Source organism: Protopterus annectens, chromosome 10.part0 (genome assembly GCF_019279795.1).
Source record: "Protopterus annectens isolate FY-2018-M chromosome 10.part0, PAN1.0, whole genome shotgun sequence".
Lineage (NCBI taxonomy): Eukaryota > Metazoa > Chordata > Ceratodontiformes > Protopteridae > Protopterus > Protopterus annectens.
Window position 1 is genome coordinate 1,701,000,416 of NC_056744.1, and position 18,345 is coordinate 1,701,018,760.

The window sequence follows — 18,345 nt, forward strand, 5'->3', positions numbered from 1 at the left end:
AATATTTTGATGGATACCTTCATTAAGTTACACACTAAAACTGATTTCCTTCTGAAGGAAGTGGTTAATTTGGGATTTATAGGATATGGTTATCAACTTCTCAGCTTACTTAACACAATAAGTAAGTCCAGTAACCATCTCATTTAATTGAATATAACACTCTGTGTATTTCAAGAAATTCTGCAAACCACTGGACTAATACAGAAGGTCGGACAGCTGGTCTTTCTTCTGTTGCAAGTCTCACAGCACTGGGTATCCTTAAGCGGTACGGTAAAGTACGGTTGTGTACCTGCCATAAATGTAGATGTTCGAGTGTATTCACTGTTGCAGTCATTACACTTGGGTTATCCTGCTGGCAGGCTACCCACAGTCGGCCAGAATTCCAAAGTCTTGGTCCGGCGTCGGTTGCTGTTGCTTCTTTCCTGATGTCAGTGCACCAGGGGTATATAAGATGCAGCCAACGCCATTTTCTTCAGTTTTTCTTGCCCCAGATGTCAGGTGCCCCCAAATAGGAAGGCAATAAATATTGCTAATAAAAACATACAGACAAATATAACAATACCTTCAGCTACAAGCAAATACACCACAGAGGTTGTATAGGAGAGAAAGGTATAGATACGTTTCAGCAAAGAAAGTGGGGATGGAGGGTGGGTAACCTGGACTGCAACAGTGAATACACTCGAACATCTACATTTATGGTAGGTACACAACTGTAGTATGTTCATCGTGTTTCACTGTTGCAGTCATTACACTTCGGTAGAATCCCAAAGCTGAGGTAGGGTGGCTGGGTCTAAATTGGATTAGGAGTGGCTATGAGGCCCTGCAGAACTGCAGTGGTGAAGCCTGTTCTGGATTTAGAATAGAGAGGCAAGTGGTAATGCTTGGTAAAAGTGTGCACTGAACTCCAAATTGCAGCTTCCAAAATGTCCTTGGTTGGTACTCCTCTGAGGAAGGCTGCTAAAGTGGCTGCTGCCCTGGTAGAATGTGGTCTTATGTTGGCAGGCACTGGCTTTCCATGTTGTGCGTAGCAGAAATGAATACAGTGTGCTATCCACTTTGAAATAGTCTGCTTTGAGATAGCCTTTCCTTGTGATCCTGCAGCATATGCTACAAACAGTTGCTTAGTTTTTCTGAATGCTTTTGTTTTGTCCAAGTAGAAGCGTAACTGCCTGTGTATGTCCAAAGTGTGCAGAAGTCTCTCCCCTTTATTCTGGGGATTTGGATAGAATGTTGGCAAATGAATGGTTTGGTTGAGAGCCACACTGGATACCACCTTTGGCATAAATGTTGGGTTTGTCCTTAGAGAAACCCTGTCTTGATGAAAGATGATAAAAGGTTCCACTGCCATTAATGCCTGTAGCTCTGAGACTCTTCGTGCAGAAGTTACTGCTAGGAGCAGAGCAGTTTTCCATGATAAAAATTTTATATCAGCTGTATTGGCTGGTTCAAAGGGAGGTAAAGTGAGTTTTTCCAAGACAAAGCTGAGGTCCCAAGTAGGTATAGGTGCTCTCCGGGGAGGTCTTATGTTTTTAGCCCCTCTGAGGTACTGTCTTAGTAGTAAATGAGAGAAGATAGGAGGCTCCGTGTTATAATGAGCTGAAATGGCAGAGGCGTGGATCTTAATAGATGAAAAGGATAGGCCTTTGTCCAACATCTCAGTTAAGTATTGTAAAATCTGAGGGATATTTGGTACAAGTGGGTCAAAGCCTTGTGCCTGGTTCCAGGTGCAGAATCTCTTCCATTTGTCTGCATAAGATTTCCTGGTGCTGGGCCTCCTGGCCTCCAGAACAACATCCATAACAGCTTTAGAGAGAGGTGTGGTCTGACTGTCTATGTTATCTGCCATGCAGCCAGATTTAAGGTTCTGAGTTGGCTGTGCAGGATCTGATTGTTTTGTTTAGTCAGAAGTTGAGGTATTTGAGGTAAAGTCCAGGCTGGGCCTTGAGCCAAGTTTTTTAAGATTGGGTACCAGTGCTGGCGTGCCCAGTCTGGGACAATCGGGATCATTTTTTGCCTCTCTTGTCTGATTTTTAGGAGTACCATGGAAAGGAGAGGCAGTGGTGGAAAGGCATAAACTTTTAGGGTTTTCCAGTTGAATGAGAGGGCATCCACTTTCCATGCTTGTGGGTGGTAAGTCCTTGTGCAGAATTTTTGTAGTTGGCAGTTGAGAGGGGAGGCAAAAAGATCTATGTCTGGACACCCCCATTTCTTTGTTATCATGCTGAAGACCTGTGGATTTAGTTTCCACTTGTGCGCATCCATGAGGTTTCTGCTTACATCATCTGTCAGAGTATTTTTCTTTCCTGGCAGGAATTGTGCTTGCAGATGAACTTGATAGATCAGTGCTGTGTTCCACAAAGTCATAGCTTGTCTGCAAAGGGGGTATGAGTGCATTCCCCCTTGCTTGTTTATGTACCACACAACTGTGGTGCTGTCCGTCTTTAGCAATAGTTGTCCTGGATGCAGTAAGTCCTTGAAAGCTGTCAGGACATTCTGTACAGCTAGCATCTCTTTTTGATTGATGTGTAGATGCATTTGTTCTGCGGACCACTTGCCCTGAATACATTTTCCTGCCATGTGTGCCCCCCAGGCATAATCCGATGCATCTGTTGTCAGTGTCTGCCTGGATGTGGGTAAAGTGAAAGGCTGTCCCTTGTTGAGGTGACATGCCATTCCCTACCATCGAAACTCCTGTTGCAGGCAGGGAATTAGAGTTATTATTGCTTCCAGGCTATGGCAATGTTGAGTCCAAACACTTTTTAGGTACCATTGTAACTTCCTCATATGCAGTTTTGCATATGGAATTAGTAGGATGCAGGATGCCATGAACCCCAAAGCCTGCAGAATTTTTCTTGCAGGTAGCTGGGTTTTTGTTACCATCATTTGAAAGTAATGAGTCAGTTGCCTTTGCTTGTCTGGCGTGAGATAAGCCATCTGGGTAGTTGTATTCAAGCTTGCACCCAGGAATATTATCTCTTGAGAGGGCACTAGTTTTGACGACTTTTCATTTACTGCGTATCCTAGGCCAACTAGTAATCTTTTTACAAACGCCAGATGCTTTACAAGAATGTCCTTGCTCTCTGCTTGAATAAGGCAGTCGTCCAAATAGGGATACATTTGAATTCCTTTTTGTCTGCAAAATGCAATCACTGGTGCCAGGCATTTTGTAAAGACCCTGGGTGCAGTAGATAAGCCAAAGGGCAGTCCAGAGAATTGGCAATGCATTGTGCCAGCTATGAATCTAAGGTATCCTCTGCAATTTTGTCTGATTGGGACATGCAAGTATGCCTCTTTGAGGTCCAAAGTAACAAGCCAAGCCTTCTTGCCCAACATGGGTAGAAGTTGTTGCAGTGTCAACATTTTGAATTTTGGAACATCCAGGAAAGTATTTAGAACAGACCAATCCAGTATGGGTCTCCAGGCTTTGTCCTTTCTGGGAACCAAGAAAAGTCTTGAGTAAAATCCTTGTCCTTGTTCTTGCTGTGGTACTTTTTGAATAGCTCTCATATCCATGAGAGCTGTAATCTGTTTTTGTGCCTCTGCCCATTGATTTTGTGGCAGGTCTGGCATTCCTTTTAACTTTGGTAGGGTGTGAAAGTGGAACCGATAGCCATGAGAGACAATATTCAGTACCCATTTGTCCTGGGTGATAATGTGCCAATTTTGAGAGAAAAGTGCTAGCTTCCTCCCTAAGGGTGCTGCCAAAAGGTAAGTGGCTTTTGAAAAGGGAAGTCATTGGGACTGTTTCCTATAAGGTTGTGACTTGTCTTCTCCTCCTTTGGGGGTTGAAGCACCCCATTGTCTTGGCCTGTAGGAGCCTTGTGGCTGAGATCTACCTCTTGGGGGTCTGTATCTGCCTGTTTGAGGCCTGTCTGACACTGGAAAGGATCAATTATTAGAAGGCCAATTCCTGCTAAACCTAGGTGGCTGTACCTGTAAGAAATCCTTTACTGTCTGCATTGATTTTGCCTTATCCTCCATTTTCTTTAATACCTCTTCTGCCTTAACACCAAACAAAGTATCATGCTGTAAAGGAGAATCCAGTAATTAGGCTTTAACATGATCAGGTAAACTTTGTTCTTTAAGCCAGGCATGCCTTTGAATGACAGATCCTGTAACGGCGGCTCTTCAGGAAGCCTCTAATGAATCAAAACCACATTGCAGAGTATGTTTTCCCACTTGTTCAGCTGCATGTAATAAATCCTGCATTTCCTTATTGTCAGGGCATTCTGAGCTTGTAGTCATTTTCTGTTTTAACAGAGACATTAGGTATTGCTGGTATTTCAGCATGTGAAACTGGCGGTTCAAAGCCCTTACTGTTAAAGTAGCAGAAGTGTAAACTTTTTTCCCCCATCTATCCAGCGCTCTGGAATCCCTGTCTGAGGGGACTGGGTTTTTTGCAGTGGAAGCCTTTACCCCTTTGGGATCCTGAGAAATTGTTTCTGGGTCAGAAGCAGGGATTTTATAAAGAAACTTATGAGAGTCTGGGACTCTATAGTACCTATCTGGCTTGAGCGGTGCTGGGGGTAAAGAATCAGGAGACAAGCTAGATTCAGAAAAAACATCATCAACAATATCTAACACAGGGGGTATAGCAAGGGGCCTGTGTTGAGGCAATAAAAGAAAATCTCTGAGCCTTTTCTTTGATTCTGAATAATCCTGGCTTTCCCAATGGAAATGCTCCATCATGGTGTGCAAAGTTTCCCCAAAAGAGTAATCGTCAGGAGGAGAGGCTGAAGGGATAGACTCTTCAGCATCAGAATCCTCATAGGGAGGAAGAGAGTATCTTCTTCTAACGTCTTGCTGGATTACATGCTTGGTCTGTTGGATTGTTATTGAACTGCTAATTTTATCTACTAGGAAGAGAGTATCCCTGGTCAGAAGAGGAATCAGAGGAAACTGAAACCTGGTCAGAGGATTCATAGTCTGTATCTTGCCTAGGCTGTTTATCGGGAGGGGGATGGGAACCCCTGATCAAAGTAATTAGGTCTTCGGCCATTTTGAGCATCTGTTTCTTAGGCATGGATGACTGTCCAGGAGAATGCTGTACTTGTTTCTTTGTCTATAATAAGGTTTTAGACTTTGCCTTTGCTGCTGTAGTTGAGTTTATTGTAAGCTGTGAAGGTCTGAAAACACCCTCAGAAGCCGATGCCTGCTCAGCAGCTCTGGACCCATCTGAGGGAATAGTTTCCATAGGCCCAATACCTTGAGTTTCCAGAGGCCTAGTTGTCTTCTCGTGGGAGTCGGAGGCGGCCTGTGGCTCTGAGGTAGCGGGTGTCAGGAGCTGCAAAAGCGCCTCGCTGAGAACCGGCGAACCAACGACTGGCCTAGAAGAGGCTTCTTCGTCGGTTTTGGACCTCGGATGCGTGTCCTTTTCCTTGTCTTTGCACTTTTTATGAATTGCGGTCGTCGGTTGTTCCGACGGCATTATGTAGTTAAACCTACGGCCAAAGTAATGCAATGCAAAAATCAAACCGACGGTTAATAGTGCATTTGTTGAATCTAGCACAAAACTGACAACTAGTAACGTCGTGATCAGGGCCTAGGCAAGGAATACAGTGGAAGTCCTTATGAGGTATTTGCTTCCCACAAGAAATACAATTGTTAACTTTTACTGACATCGGTCTGGAGCAAGAAGAAGTTTCCCCAACTGGTTACTTAGCTTTATTGAAGACTTCGGTTCTGAAATTCGATTTCGAAAATCTCAGGAGTCAGCCAACCAGCACTTGCGAACTGCTTTTGCTTCAGGCACCGTGCGGCAAGGAAGACTGAAGAAAATGGCGACGGCTGCATCTTATATACCCCTGGTGCACTGAAGTCAGGGAAGAAGCGACAGCAACTGACGCCGGACCAAGACTTTGGAATTCTGGCTGACTGTGGGTAGCCTGCTAGCAGGATAACCCAAGTGTAATGACTGCAACAGTGAAACACGATGAACATCTGCATGCTGCTCACAGATAATGAACTTTAATTAGTATATAATAAGACATTATGTTTTTGAGAGATGCAAGCATTTAACTAACAAGGAGGCCTCACTCCCACAAAAGGGCACAGATGGTGGGTATCACACATTCCAAAACAATCTACACTAACCTACTGTAAAACGTCTCCACTATAGCTGTAAAAAAATTACTGCCAAAGCCTCCCAGATCCATGAAGACTAGGTCTCAGTGAAAATTTAACACCACATCATCTTCTGGCATACTTCTAACAGAGAGTCGCCAGGATTTACATAATTTCAGATGGAGTACACCAGACTACTCTATAAATAAAAATGTTTTAGCAATTGATGACTCCCATCTGTCCTCTCTGGACAAAGACAGGGTGATGGAGAATTGTCTTTCAGATGCCAAGATCTCTAATGCCTCAAGAGACCTTAAGGTACTTTCACTTGGCAAATGTGACTATGTGGGAGTGAATGACTTGGTATGCAAAACTCTGAGGGATATGCAGAGAAGCATGTCAGAACACTCCATGCAAATCACAAATGCAAGGAAGATTCCGGTCCTGAGAGGAATTCTTCCTTCCTTCCCAAGAATGATGACTATGTACAAAGACAACATAAGTAGCATCAACAATTGGCTAAATATTTGGTACCAGATCCAATATGTGTCAACATGAGATGAGATGCTAGACAGTCCTACATGCTCTGCCATGGACAGCCTGCAGCTGTTGTTCCCAGCTTTTAACATACTGGCTAAAGCTTTGCTACAGCCATATTGCCTTTTTAGGCAGAGTCCAGCTGAGGACATGCCGACATAACTAATATAGCAAATCCAAAACAGGATCACATTATGGTGGCTCTGGTTAATGCAAGAAGTCTCAACAACAAGTTGCCCAGCATTGGGGCCCTCCTGCATTTGAAGCACCTCCATGTTAAGAAAGCACTCTGTGCATAGCTAGGTTTTGCATCTACTATGTCTTCAGAGTCATTGGCAACTGTGATGGCATCTCCATATTTGTTAGGGACCACATCACCTCTAGATAGATTTCCAGGGACCCATAAACACAGCTATTATGTTACAGCCTGTTACAGGACTCTCTCTCTATGTCTCCTGATAATTATGCAAGGTTCTTAAATGTAATCAATGAACTACTTATAAACAAAAACTTTTTTGGGAGACTTTAACGGATCTATAGCATATGAGTGAATCGCACAAATTGCAAATGTTCATAATATCTAATGTACCAGACCTTGAACTTCCTATTGTGGGGGGCTGTGCCACTAAATATATATTCCAACTGTGAGATCGCACTACAGTGAGGAAAGGGCAAATATTCCATTCTTCACTGTGCTGCAATCTTAGAAAAACCACTTCGAGGTCCAGTACGTTTGATATTATGAGCATTCACAATTGGTGCGATTCGCTCATATAATATAGACCCACTTTAACTACTCATGAACCTGTACCTCAAATGTAGGATACATTCATAAGTTCTTTGTTTCATAACAAAAGCTCCCTGGAACAGATTATAAAACCCACTAATATTCTTGACTTGGTCCTTACAAATATAGCTTTTTTCATGCATGCACTATTCCCCTGGTACCTCCTTCCCTGGTTAAGCCTGTTCATAAACTAGTCACCTTAATGATTAAAACCGCTAAACCTGACAAAATCAATATCTCATAATTCAGTGATTAAAAATGTACAAATTTTACCAAATTCTAAGATTAAGTTTCAAAAATCAATTATTCATAGTTAGGTACTAGGCTATCAGCCCATGGGCCTAAGTAAGCCAAGCCAACAAGGTTCCCTAGCTTTTGCCACCCAAGAAGGTTATTTTCCTGTGCCCTTGTTGAGCAGAGCCACAGAAGTTATCCCCAGGGTGAATTTCCTATTTCCCATCCACTCATCAAGATTTTCCATAGATCTCATAGTTAGTACAGGGTGAGACATTTCATTTTTTTCTACTCAAGGAGTTTGTTTTGACATGTTAGGAAATTAATTTTGTTGTTTTTCTAGTACTAGCATGTGTATTTCAATATGTTGGGAGTTGACAAGTTTTGCCGGGTCCCTATTAAATTGCTGAACATTTCAAAGTTTGAATGTCATATGGTCGACACCATATGATCGAACTTTGAAAATTTCGAAGGTGAAAGGCAATGGCTCCATACGCTCAGAATGCGAAAATTTCCCTTTTCTGCACTGAAGTGCGGTCTTGGAGTTGGTATATTTAAGTAGGGAGGGATTCTGTTCAGAGCATTAAGGGAGGTTTTTTTTTTTTTTTTGTTTTTACTTTTTTATTATATATTCGAAGTTTCAGGTTTAGCTCATATGTTGTCGAACATATGAGGTTTAGCTCATATGTTGTCGAACATATAAAGTTCGAAATTTTGAAGCTTTGAATATACAATATAGACCCATTTTACGTAGATGTAAAGCCATGGATCAGTTTCTGGGAAATGAACAGAACAAATTAAGAAAACAAAAACAAAAGTAATTAAAAAATAAGCACATTACTGCATATAATTTAGACTGCTGGGACGTTATTATCTGAAATGTTTCTGTCAGCTGCAAACACAAGTTTTCACTTTCCAAAATGAAAGATATGCAATAGCAAAATCAAAGGTGGACTTACTGATAGAACTCCATTAGGTTTGTGTTTTCCATGTTCTGATGTGTCACCAGAAACTGATTCCTCAGTGGATGTCAGATCATCTGTGTCATCATTTCTCTCTTCCAGAACTTCCAGAACCTCTACTTCTGTTTTGATTTCAAAGTTAGTATCAGATACTGCTGAGTGGATTTCTGTAATGCCAGTTTTAATGCATTCAAGATTTTCTTCTATCTCTCTCTGAACTTCTGATACTTTGCTTTTAAGTTGTTGAATGAGTTTTTGTTCCTTGTCATGGAGAAACTGGTGCAGTTTTACAAACTCTTCTGCGATGTATTTTTCCAAATTAACAGCATGTTCCTGTGAAAAGAGTAATACAGATAAGAACAAGCTAACTTGCTACACATTATCATAACACAATACCAGTTATGTCCACATATTTACCTTGCATGACAGAATGAATAAAGTCAAGCTCCTTGAAACAGAGGAGCAAAACTAGTGACATGGTTAAGGGGAGGGTTTGTCTTAATGGTTAGGTCTTTATCTCACAGATACAAGGTAAAGGGTTTGACTCTGACCTCTAGTTATTGGCTAGGCTTATAAAAGTCTGCAGACTGGTAGCCTAGCATTTACCTATGAACCCATGAACTATGAAAGTAAAAACACATCACTGAGGCTAGAAGGGAGAAATGTGAAGCCACCGTAATGCTCTCTGGAGGAGTGATACTCATGTACCTAGATGACCTATACCAAGAATTAGTGTAATGCAACAGCTGTGTGTTCAGACAGAGGTGAAGCTGGATCTGAATAAAGTATAAGGTAAGCCCCACACTATTTGTCTATCTCTATACCAACCTGACTTCTTTTACTGAAACCTGGTAGTCTCTGATGATTAAACTGATTTTAGGAACTATGGTGAGCAAACAGGCCATATTTATTTTGCATTTGTTAACCGGGGGTGTCTGACTGAACCGAAAAGGCCCTTTTTCAGTAGAGGCCTGGGGAGAAAAACTCCACATAGAAAACTTACAGATACATTTAGACATGATCAGTATACACACAAATTACAAAATACATGTTTTTACAGTGGTATGAAGCACATCAACAGTTACAGTGGAGAGAACAACCAAAAAAATATTAATTTAAAAATAAAGGTACTTAATAGATTTGTGGCGTACAGCTGAAATTTGGAACATAGGTAGAATACATACAAAATACACAGGTACAGTACATACATTGTTGATTAGCCAGTGTTTGTGAGAATAGTTTTCAATCTTAATCAAGTACTCTAGATTTAGTATGTGTACCTTACCCACTTTCACTAGCCTGGGGAGCAATCATGGCACTGCCAACTTTGCTTGAGATGTTGCCTGATGAGGTCTTTAAAGGAGGCTTTGGATGATGTGTTTTAAATGCTAATGGGGACAGAGTTCCATTTTTTTAGCTACTGAACTACTATATAGTGCATCTCCAAAGCTATTGTAGCTGTTGGTGACTTCTAGTAGCAGTTTGCTTGATGATCTAAGAGGCCTTTTGGCTGAGTCATGCTGTACTAGGTTTTTGCGGCAGGACACTTATTGGGGAAATAATAGATAGAATAACAGAGGCAGAGCGGATTGTAGGTTAGGAGGTTGGGCAGTTCAAGCCAGTGGAGCCATCTTAAAGCAGTACAGTGATGAGTTCTATATGAGCTATTTGCAGCAAAGTGGGCAATTCTGTTATAGCAGGCTTCCATTTTGCTTAGTTCAGTTTTGTTGAGATTAGTCAGAATGGGAGATGCATAGAGTAGGGTGGATAGAAGTTGGGAGCGAGCAATGGCTGATCTTGTGTTGTTGGTAAGAAATGGTTTGATACGGTAGAGTGATCACAGTTTGGCATGTACTTTTTTAACAATTAAGTTGAGATGACTATCAAATTTTAGGTGGGAGTCTATGGTTATTCCCAATAGCTTAGCCTGTGCCACTGGAGCGATTGGTATAGCATTTGTGGAGTAGATAGTGAACTGACTTAGTGCTTTTGTTAGAACTGGTTATAATCATAAGCTGAGTTTTCTTTGGATTGAGAATAAGTTGGGCTTTGGTTAGGTAGTTTTCAACATCAGAGAATGCTAGATGAGTTTTTTGCAGGAGGGTGGGAATGTTTTGTGCAGCACAGATTAAGGTAGTGTCATCTGCATACTGAATGATAGATGCATGCTGTGTGGAGGTATGGAGGTAATTTGTGAAGATTGTGAATAGTAGTGGTCCTAAGATAGAACCCTGTGGGACTCCTATAGTTATGGGCAGCTGAGGAGAGAGAGATAATTTTCTCATTTCACAGCTTGGTACCTGTCAGTTAAATAGCTTTGGAACCAGGTAAGAGTGGAATTTGATAGGTGATATTGGTTTAGTTTGTTTAACAGGGTTTGGTGCGAGACTGTGTCAAATGCTTTGGACATATCCAAAAAAAGAGTTGACACCTGCAGACCTTCCTTCATTTTTGAGATGGCTTACTGTGTCTGTGAAGCAGAGGAGAGCTGTAGTGGTACTATGGGCAGGTCTGAAACCATGCTGAGTAGGTGACAGGATGTTGCTGTCTAGGAGATATTTTAGCATCTGGGTATGGATGCATTTTTCTAGGATTTTGGTCGGGGGGAGAGTAAAGCAATGAGTCTGTAGTTATTAAGTTCAGTGGATGTCCCACCTTTATGTATGGGTGTAACATAGGATATTTTCCAGAGTTTGGGCACATAGTTTTCAACAACTGATCTATTTATAAGGGTGGAGATTGGGATAGCAATAGCATCTGTGTGAGTTTCAAGAAGTAGCTGGGGAGTAGGTCGGCTGCTGTTGATGAGGTTTTTAGATAGGAGAGCATGCTTTTGATTGAAGTGGTGGAAACTGTTTTGAGGGTAAAGCTTGTATTAGTGTTATTTGTGTTGGGGGGGGTAGTGAGGAAGGAACTGTCCTGTGATACTAAGGATAGAATTGAGTTCACAAAGTGGGAGTTGAATTGTGTTTCGATGGGAACTTTAGTGTCAGGGGTGGTTGGTTTGGGAGTAGCCTTTTGGGTGAGTTTTAGTAGCTGATTTACATTTTCCCAAAATATTGGGGGGGGTTGTGTTGGTATTTAGTTTGTAATGTCATGCAGTAAGATTTTTTGTCCAGCCTAATGCATTTGTTTGCATAGTTGCTCAGTTCTTGGTACTTAGTTAGACTTTGTGTTTCTTTGTTTTTTGATAGTAAAGCCAGGCAGTGTCTCTGGACTTGAGGATTTGTTTGGTTTCTTTACTGAGCCAGGGGTTTGTAGAGGTTCTAACCTTGATTTTGCACAATGGAGTGACAGTGTCTAGGTGTTGTATAAATGTTTTGTTGAAATATGCTACAGCCTGGTCAAGTGGGAGGGTTTTTAGGGGGGTCCAGTCACAGTTACAGAGTAAAGTATTGAGGACCTCAGGAGAGAATTTTTTTGTGTTTCTAGTGGATATACAATATAGTTAGTGGTTTTGCATATGCTTGTTCTACTATGTATAAAGTATATTATGTTGTGGTCACTTAAGGTGTCTGGGAGACTGCCTGCGTGGGGGTACAATGTGGGGTTGTTAGTTAGGACCCAGCCAAGGATGGATTCCCTTTTAGATTTTTTATCACATCTAGTTGGAATTTGGACTAGCTGCTGGTAGCCATGGAGATTTATTAGATTACTTGGTGGTTCTGATATGCAGGTGAACCAATCTAGCTTAAAATCTCCCAGAATAAGGGTTTCTTGTGAGTATGTGGAAGAACACCAGGATAAGAAGTCTTCAAGGCTAGCAGGTGTATTACCAGGTGGAATATAGATCACAATTGTGGTGATGACCTTTTTAAGGTGAAGTTGAAGTTGTGAGATAAGTATGTCCCAATTATTAGGGGAGGGATAGGAGTTTGGTAATTGACGGACAGTTAAGTTGAACTTTTACAGTAAGGCAGTTCCACCCCCTTTACGAAGTGGTCTGTCTTGTCTAATGATATTGTAGCCGGTAGGGAGAACTTCTGAGTTAGCTATGTTTTTATTTAGCCAGGTTTCTGTTAAAGCAACTATGTCTTGGGTGTAGTGTGCTATTGTGGCCTGGAGTTCAGGTATTTTACTTTTGAAACTTCTAATATTAATATTTAACCTTAAAAATGGTTGGTTTTGCTGCTGTTGTTGATTTGCCCAGGGATGAAGATAGTGGGGGTGTTATGTTCTAACATTTGTGTTGGAGCAGTTTCTGTTGGACAGGATGGATTTGGGCCTGGGTTGGGGTGGATATCCCCACTTATGGTGAGCCTGGTGTTAAAATGGTGATACAGATGTTGGTGTTTGGTGAGGAGTGTGAAAAAGTATTGTTTTTTTTGGAGTAGGAATGAGAGCATATGTATTTAGTTCTGAATTGGTCTGTTATGTAGCTCTTGAACAATTGTGGGCAGATGTTATTATAATGTTTGGTGTCTCTATATGAGAGTGCATAATGTAGTGTTGTGCTACTAAGTTTAGGGATATTGCTAGAATGATCATTCTTTATAACACCACAAGTTATAAGAAGACAGACTAGACTTAGTTGTATGATAGTCATGATTATAAAGTTTAAGATGGTACTAGGTGGGGGTCTGAATAGGAATTATAGGGTTGCACTATATGTGGATGTGTAAGTAGTGTGGGTGATGTAAAAATGCCTAATGGGAATGAGAGTGTTTTGGAGTATTTTGTGTGGAGCAAGTTGGTGTGGTATAATGTGATCTGACTTGAGGAGCTGTGATTGGTGGTGGTGATGTGAGGGTGAGCTGTGGGTGTGTGGCTGTGATTACTATAAATGTAGAGGTAGAGGGGGTGGGAGGGAATAGGGGACAGGGCAGGGGAGCAGAGAGAGCCTGAGTGTTAGCGAGGGCGAACGGAGTGGGTCAGAGCCCACCAAGACAAGAGTAAAAAGTAAGAATTACTTTACAAATCTGAAAACTTTAAACAAATTCCTGACGTCTAATGGCTTACCAGCAAGCAGAATGCAATTGCTGAAGAGCACTTGTGTCCTGGTGGGAGACTAGAAATTTAAAGATGGCTCCGTGCTCAGCAGGATTCTAATATAGACTTAGTATTGGGGGAGGGAGATAGCACAAGGGGTGTAAACCAGGTGGAATGCAAAGAAACCAGAAAGGCAATCAGTGGGAAACCATCAGTGAAGGTCTCAGAGGGGGAAACAAAGAATTCAAACTACCTGGTAAGTGAAGGAGAGAAGAGACAGCAAACTTTATTAAGGGTGGGAGTGTGTCTTCACATTGACTTGCTGATTAGTAACCAGTTTGTGCACAGATTAGAGTAGGGAGATACATTAGCAATGAAGGGGAACATATAGAGATGCAAATAAACAGGTGGGCCTCCAAGTGATACCAACTAAGGCAGAAAGCACTGAGAGGGCTGATTGATGGTTAATTTAGTCACAGGGATCTGAATTAAATGTATACTATCTATTGGACAGTTAGGATTACTGCACTAGCTGGGGGGGGCACAAGGCTACAACAGTCAGTTTTATTAGCACGCTGAGAACTACTAGGACATACTGCTAATGTAATAGCTTCACTCTCATAAAAAATACAAGTAGAATGCCTGGGTGGACTGACCCTGCTCTTGAGGCTCAAAATGTATATCCTTGTATATTCTTAGAAGGAAGAAGTTTTCTGCTGCAAGGTAAAATGTGGGCATTGTCCCCTAGGCAGACCTGTATCTGTTCATTATACAGAACTGAGCAGGAACCATGGTGGCTAGGCTATATCCAGGGTCATGACAGTAAAGGAAAGTGACATGGATTAGGTTATGCCATCATACACTATGGGCCAGACTCCAAAAGACTTGTCTAGGGCTGTTTATAGAGATGGGCCTTACACTGAATTAAGTTACTTAGTCCGAGAGCAGATCTTTTGGAATCTGATCCCCAATGTAAGCCTGGTTATAAATAGGCCTTACACCAAAGTAAGTTACATACATGGAGGACAAGTCTTTTCGAATCAGGACAGACTTATACAGGGAAAGTCACTTACACTGAGAGCAAGTCTTTTGGAATCAGGCCCAATAGGTTAAGTAGGGCTGCCAAATACAAAACTTGATTCTACAATGTGAACATCAGTGAATGCAAACACTGCAACAGTTGTGCAGTGACTTAGTCCCAGCATCCAATAAGAAAGTACAGTTGTGTAAAATCTAACCATAACAGTAGATGAACTTCTATTCACTGCTGCAGTATTCTTTACATAAAGGATCTCATGCCAAGGAAAGCCCAATTCTGGGCAGTAAACCAAAGTCTTAGTTCTTACAGGATCGTACGTCACATGTATGCTCCCCACACAAGGAGTAGGGCATAAAGGTGACGTACGAATGCACACACTCAGAACTGAAAATGCCCCAGAAGCAGAATGCCCACTGGGACAAGGACAACATGTGCACCCAGAAGGAGATGAGCCCCTTGGTCAGAAGGGCAAGACAAGGACAAGGCTGGAGTTAGAACAGAGGGGGTAGTAGGAAGGGAAAGAATACTGCAACAGTGAAGAGGACATCTGCTGTTATGGTAAGATAGTTCTATGTCCTTCCATAATCACTGCTGAAATGTTCTTTTATTTATTTATTTTACATTTGTTAACCGGGCTAGTCCAACTGGATGAATATCCATTTTCAGTAGAGGCCCAGGGAGATAAGCTCCAATTTGTACAATTTGTTAATACTAACTTAAACATCTAAGCATAACATTGACAAAAATAAGAGAAGTCTTTTTTAACATTATTCAAACCTTAAATAAGTAGAAAGCAAGGAAAAGAAAAAGAAAGAAAGAGAAAAAAGAAGAACTAGGAGTTATATTATAAAAAACTAGGAGTTATATTATAAAAAAGACCCTTGTTCATATATTTTGTGGAAAAAAAAAATAGCAGCAAGAGTAGACTTTGAGAAATCTAATTATCTAAAAAATTCGAAAGACTGAGTTTATTAAGGATTTCACCGACACAGAAGTCTGAAGTTGAAAGATAAAAAAAAAAAAAGTGGGTATAACATAAACTGCTTAAGGCAGAAGTTAGTCAGGATTACAACTAGGGCAAAGCCAGTGTTTTTTTAGGTATATTTTAAGTTTTGGTTTGAAGTTAGAGAGGAAATAGAGGGGGGAGATCAGGAGGAAGAAGGTTCCATTTTTTCCCAAGTACATTAGAGAAGAGAGCATCGCCTGCTCTGTTGTTGGATTTGCTGGAGGAGATGAGTAGTTTATTTGAGGAGCGCAGGGAGTTAAGATTCAGGTAGGGAGTAATAAGGGTAGATAGACTTGGGGTCTTCTTTGATTGGTAAAGTATTTTGTGGGCCAATGTAATTTGGTTAAACTCAAGTAGATTTTGAAATTCAAGCCAGCCTAGTTGAGATAGATTCTGGCAATGGTGTGTTCTAAATGGTCGTCCAGTGGCAAATCTAGCAATGCTATTATAAGATTTAACCAGTTTAGCGAGATTGCTTTTCGAAAGGTGAGTATAGATAGTAGAAGCATATAGAAGTGAGGAGATAAGGTGGGAGTGGGCGATACTTGTTTTAGCTAAAGGAGGGAGGAATGGCTTAATTCTGAAGAGGGCACCCATTTTTTTGTTGACTATATTTACAGTATTGTTGATATGCTCATTGAAAGTAAGGTGGTTCTCAATAGTAACCCCTAATAGTTTTGTTGTTAAGTCAGGTTGTATGTGAGTACCATTTTTTGATAGGACAGTGAAATCAGTAAGGGTGTGCTTTTGGGTTGGTGAAAATAGTAGGAGCTTCGTTTTTTGGGGGTTAAGTAGAAGACAGCGTTGAAGAAACCAAGACTCAACTTTATTAAATGCTTCTTGAGTTTTTAGTAAAAGATCAGATGAGGTCTTAGCTGAGCATAAAATTGTCGAGTCATCAGCATATTGTAAACATGTAGTTTGCGGGATAGCCAAGTGTAAGTCATTAATGAAAATTGAGAAGAGGAGTGTACCTAAAATAGAGCCCTGAGGGACTCCTAGGGTGACAGGCAGTAGGGAGGATAGTCGATTATCCCATAGGACTGCTTGCTGTCGGTTAGTAAGATAGGCTCTGAACCAGTTTATAGCCTGAGTATCGAATGAGAGGTGTGTAAGAATGTTTATTAATAGCTGGTGATTAACCATATCGAAAGCTTTAGACAGATCTATAAAGAGATCTGATGTGAGGATGTTGTTATTTCTGTTTTGGTTATTGGAGTTGCAGAAAGACAGTAGGGTAGTTGTAGTACTGTGGTGTGGCCTGAAACCATGTTGGCAATCAGCTAGCAATTTGTATTGAGTTAGATGGTTAAGTAATTGCTTTTGAATGCATTTTTCCATTATTTTTGCCAGTGGGGATAATAGAGCTATCGGGCGATAGTTAGAGTGGTCATTAGAGTTCCCTCCTTTATGGAGTGGAATGATGTGAGAGATTTTACAGATAGTAGGGATTTCTCCCTCAGCAATAGTTCTGTTAATGAGGATGGAAATTGGGTAGGCTATAGCTTTGGCAGCTGTCTCCAAATATTCTGCTGGTAACTGGTCTGCTGATGGAGTGCAAGGTTTAAGTTTTTGGAAAAGTCTACAGATATCTCGAGTGGGGACAGGTTGTAATTGAAATATAGGGGCTAAGGTCTTATTTGTGTTTGGAGGGAATGTAATATCAGGTGAAAGTTGGTTAGCTAGTGCTTATATAGTTTCTGTGAAGTAGGTATTAAAGGCATTTGCTGCATGTCTAGGATTTTCTCTTTGACTGCCTGTAGGGTTTGGAGTTTTGGTTTGACCTGGGTGAAGTAGTCTATTGATACTTGCCCAAAATTTTTGTGGGTTATTTTGGTATTTGGTTTGAGTGTTCATGTAGAATTGTTTCTTGTCTAAGAGAATAGCTAGTTTTGTTCTATTTCTCAACTGTTTATAAGTGAGGTGATCTGAAGTACTTTTAGTACTTCTCCATTTGGCCCAAGCTTTGTTTCTGAGTAGCATGTTTTGTCTGGTGTTTTTGGACAGCCAAGGGGCAGGTTTGGCTCTAATTCTTATGTTCCGCTTTGGAGTGTGGTGGTCAAGGATTGCTAGAAATTTGGAGTTAAAGTAGTTAACTGCCTCAGTGAGAGGTAGATTTAAGGGGGTCCAATTACAGGCTTTGATTTCATTTTGGAATAATTCTGGGTCGAAGTCTCTATTGTATCTAATTGTTTTATATGTGATAGAATGGGGGACATCATTTTTTTCCCTGATCAGGTAGGTTAAGGAATGGTCACTGAGATTGTCAAAAAGAGTACAGGAGTGCAAGAGGAAGGTACAGAAGAGGCATTTACAAAACCATGCAGGATAGCCCTGGCAAAGCCTGCCCTGGCCCTGGAAATAACATACAACTTGTAATGCTTATTGAAAGTATGAACAGGGGACCAAGTAGCAACCAAGAGGAAATCATTATCCAGACTCATGAAAGAAGCCCCAGAGGAGGCCGATGCCCTAGTAGATTGTGTCTTTACTGATGAGGAAATAGATTTTCCATGAAAAGAATAACAAAAAGACACGGCCTTACAAATCCAGGAGGACATGGTTTGTGTAGAAACAGCCAGACCCAAAGTTCTGAGATGAAAGGAAACAAAAAGCTGTATTCAGATTTGTGAATAACTTTAGTTTTATCCAAATAATATCGGAGCTGTCTATACAAATCCAAGGTGTGAAGAACCTTCTCAATGGCAGAATGTGGGGAATAAACAAAAGGAAGGAAAATTAATAGACTGATTTGGGAACGACTCATATACCACCTTGGGCATAAAAG

The 18,345-nt window shown here is 41.1% G+C and overlaps 1 protein-coding gene across 1 annotated transcript in view; it reads right to left on the reverse strand.

Annotated features, from left to right (window-relative positions):
• Positions 1–18,345, reverse strand: part of LOC122814448 — a gene marked incomplete at its 5' end in the record, with an annotated part of 380,650 nt that overhangs the window by 310,725 nt on the left and 51,580 nt on the right. Inside the window, one exon of the mRNA XM_044087028.1 lies at positions 8,581–8,916. Within this exon, the coding sequence (XP_043942963.1) occupies positions 8,581–8,916 (336 nt within the window). The remainder of the gene's footprint in view (positions 1–8,580; positions 8,917–18,345) is intronic.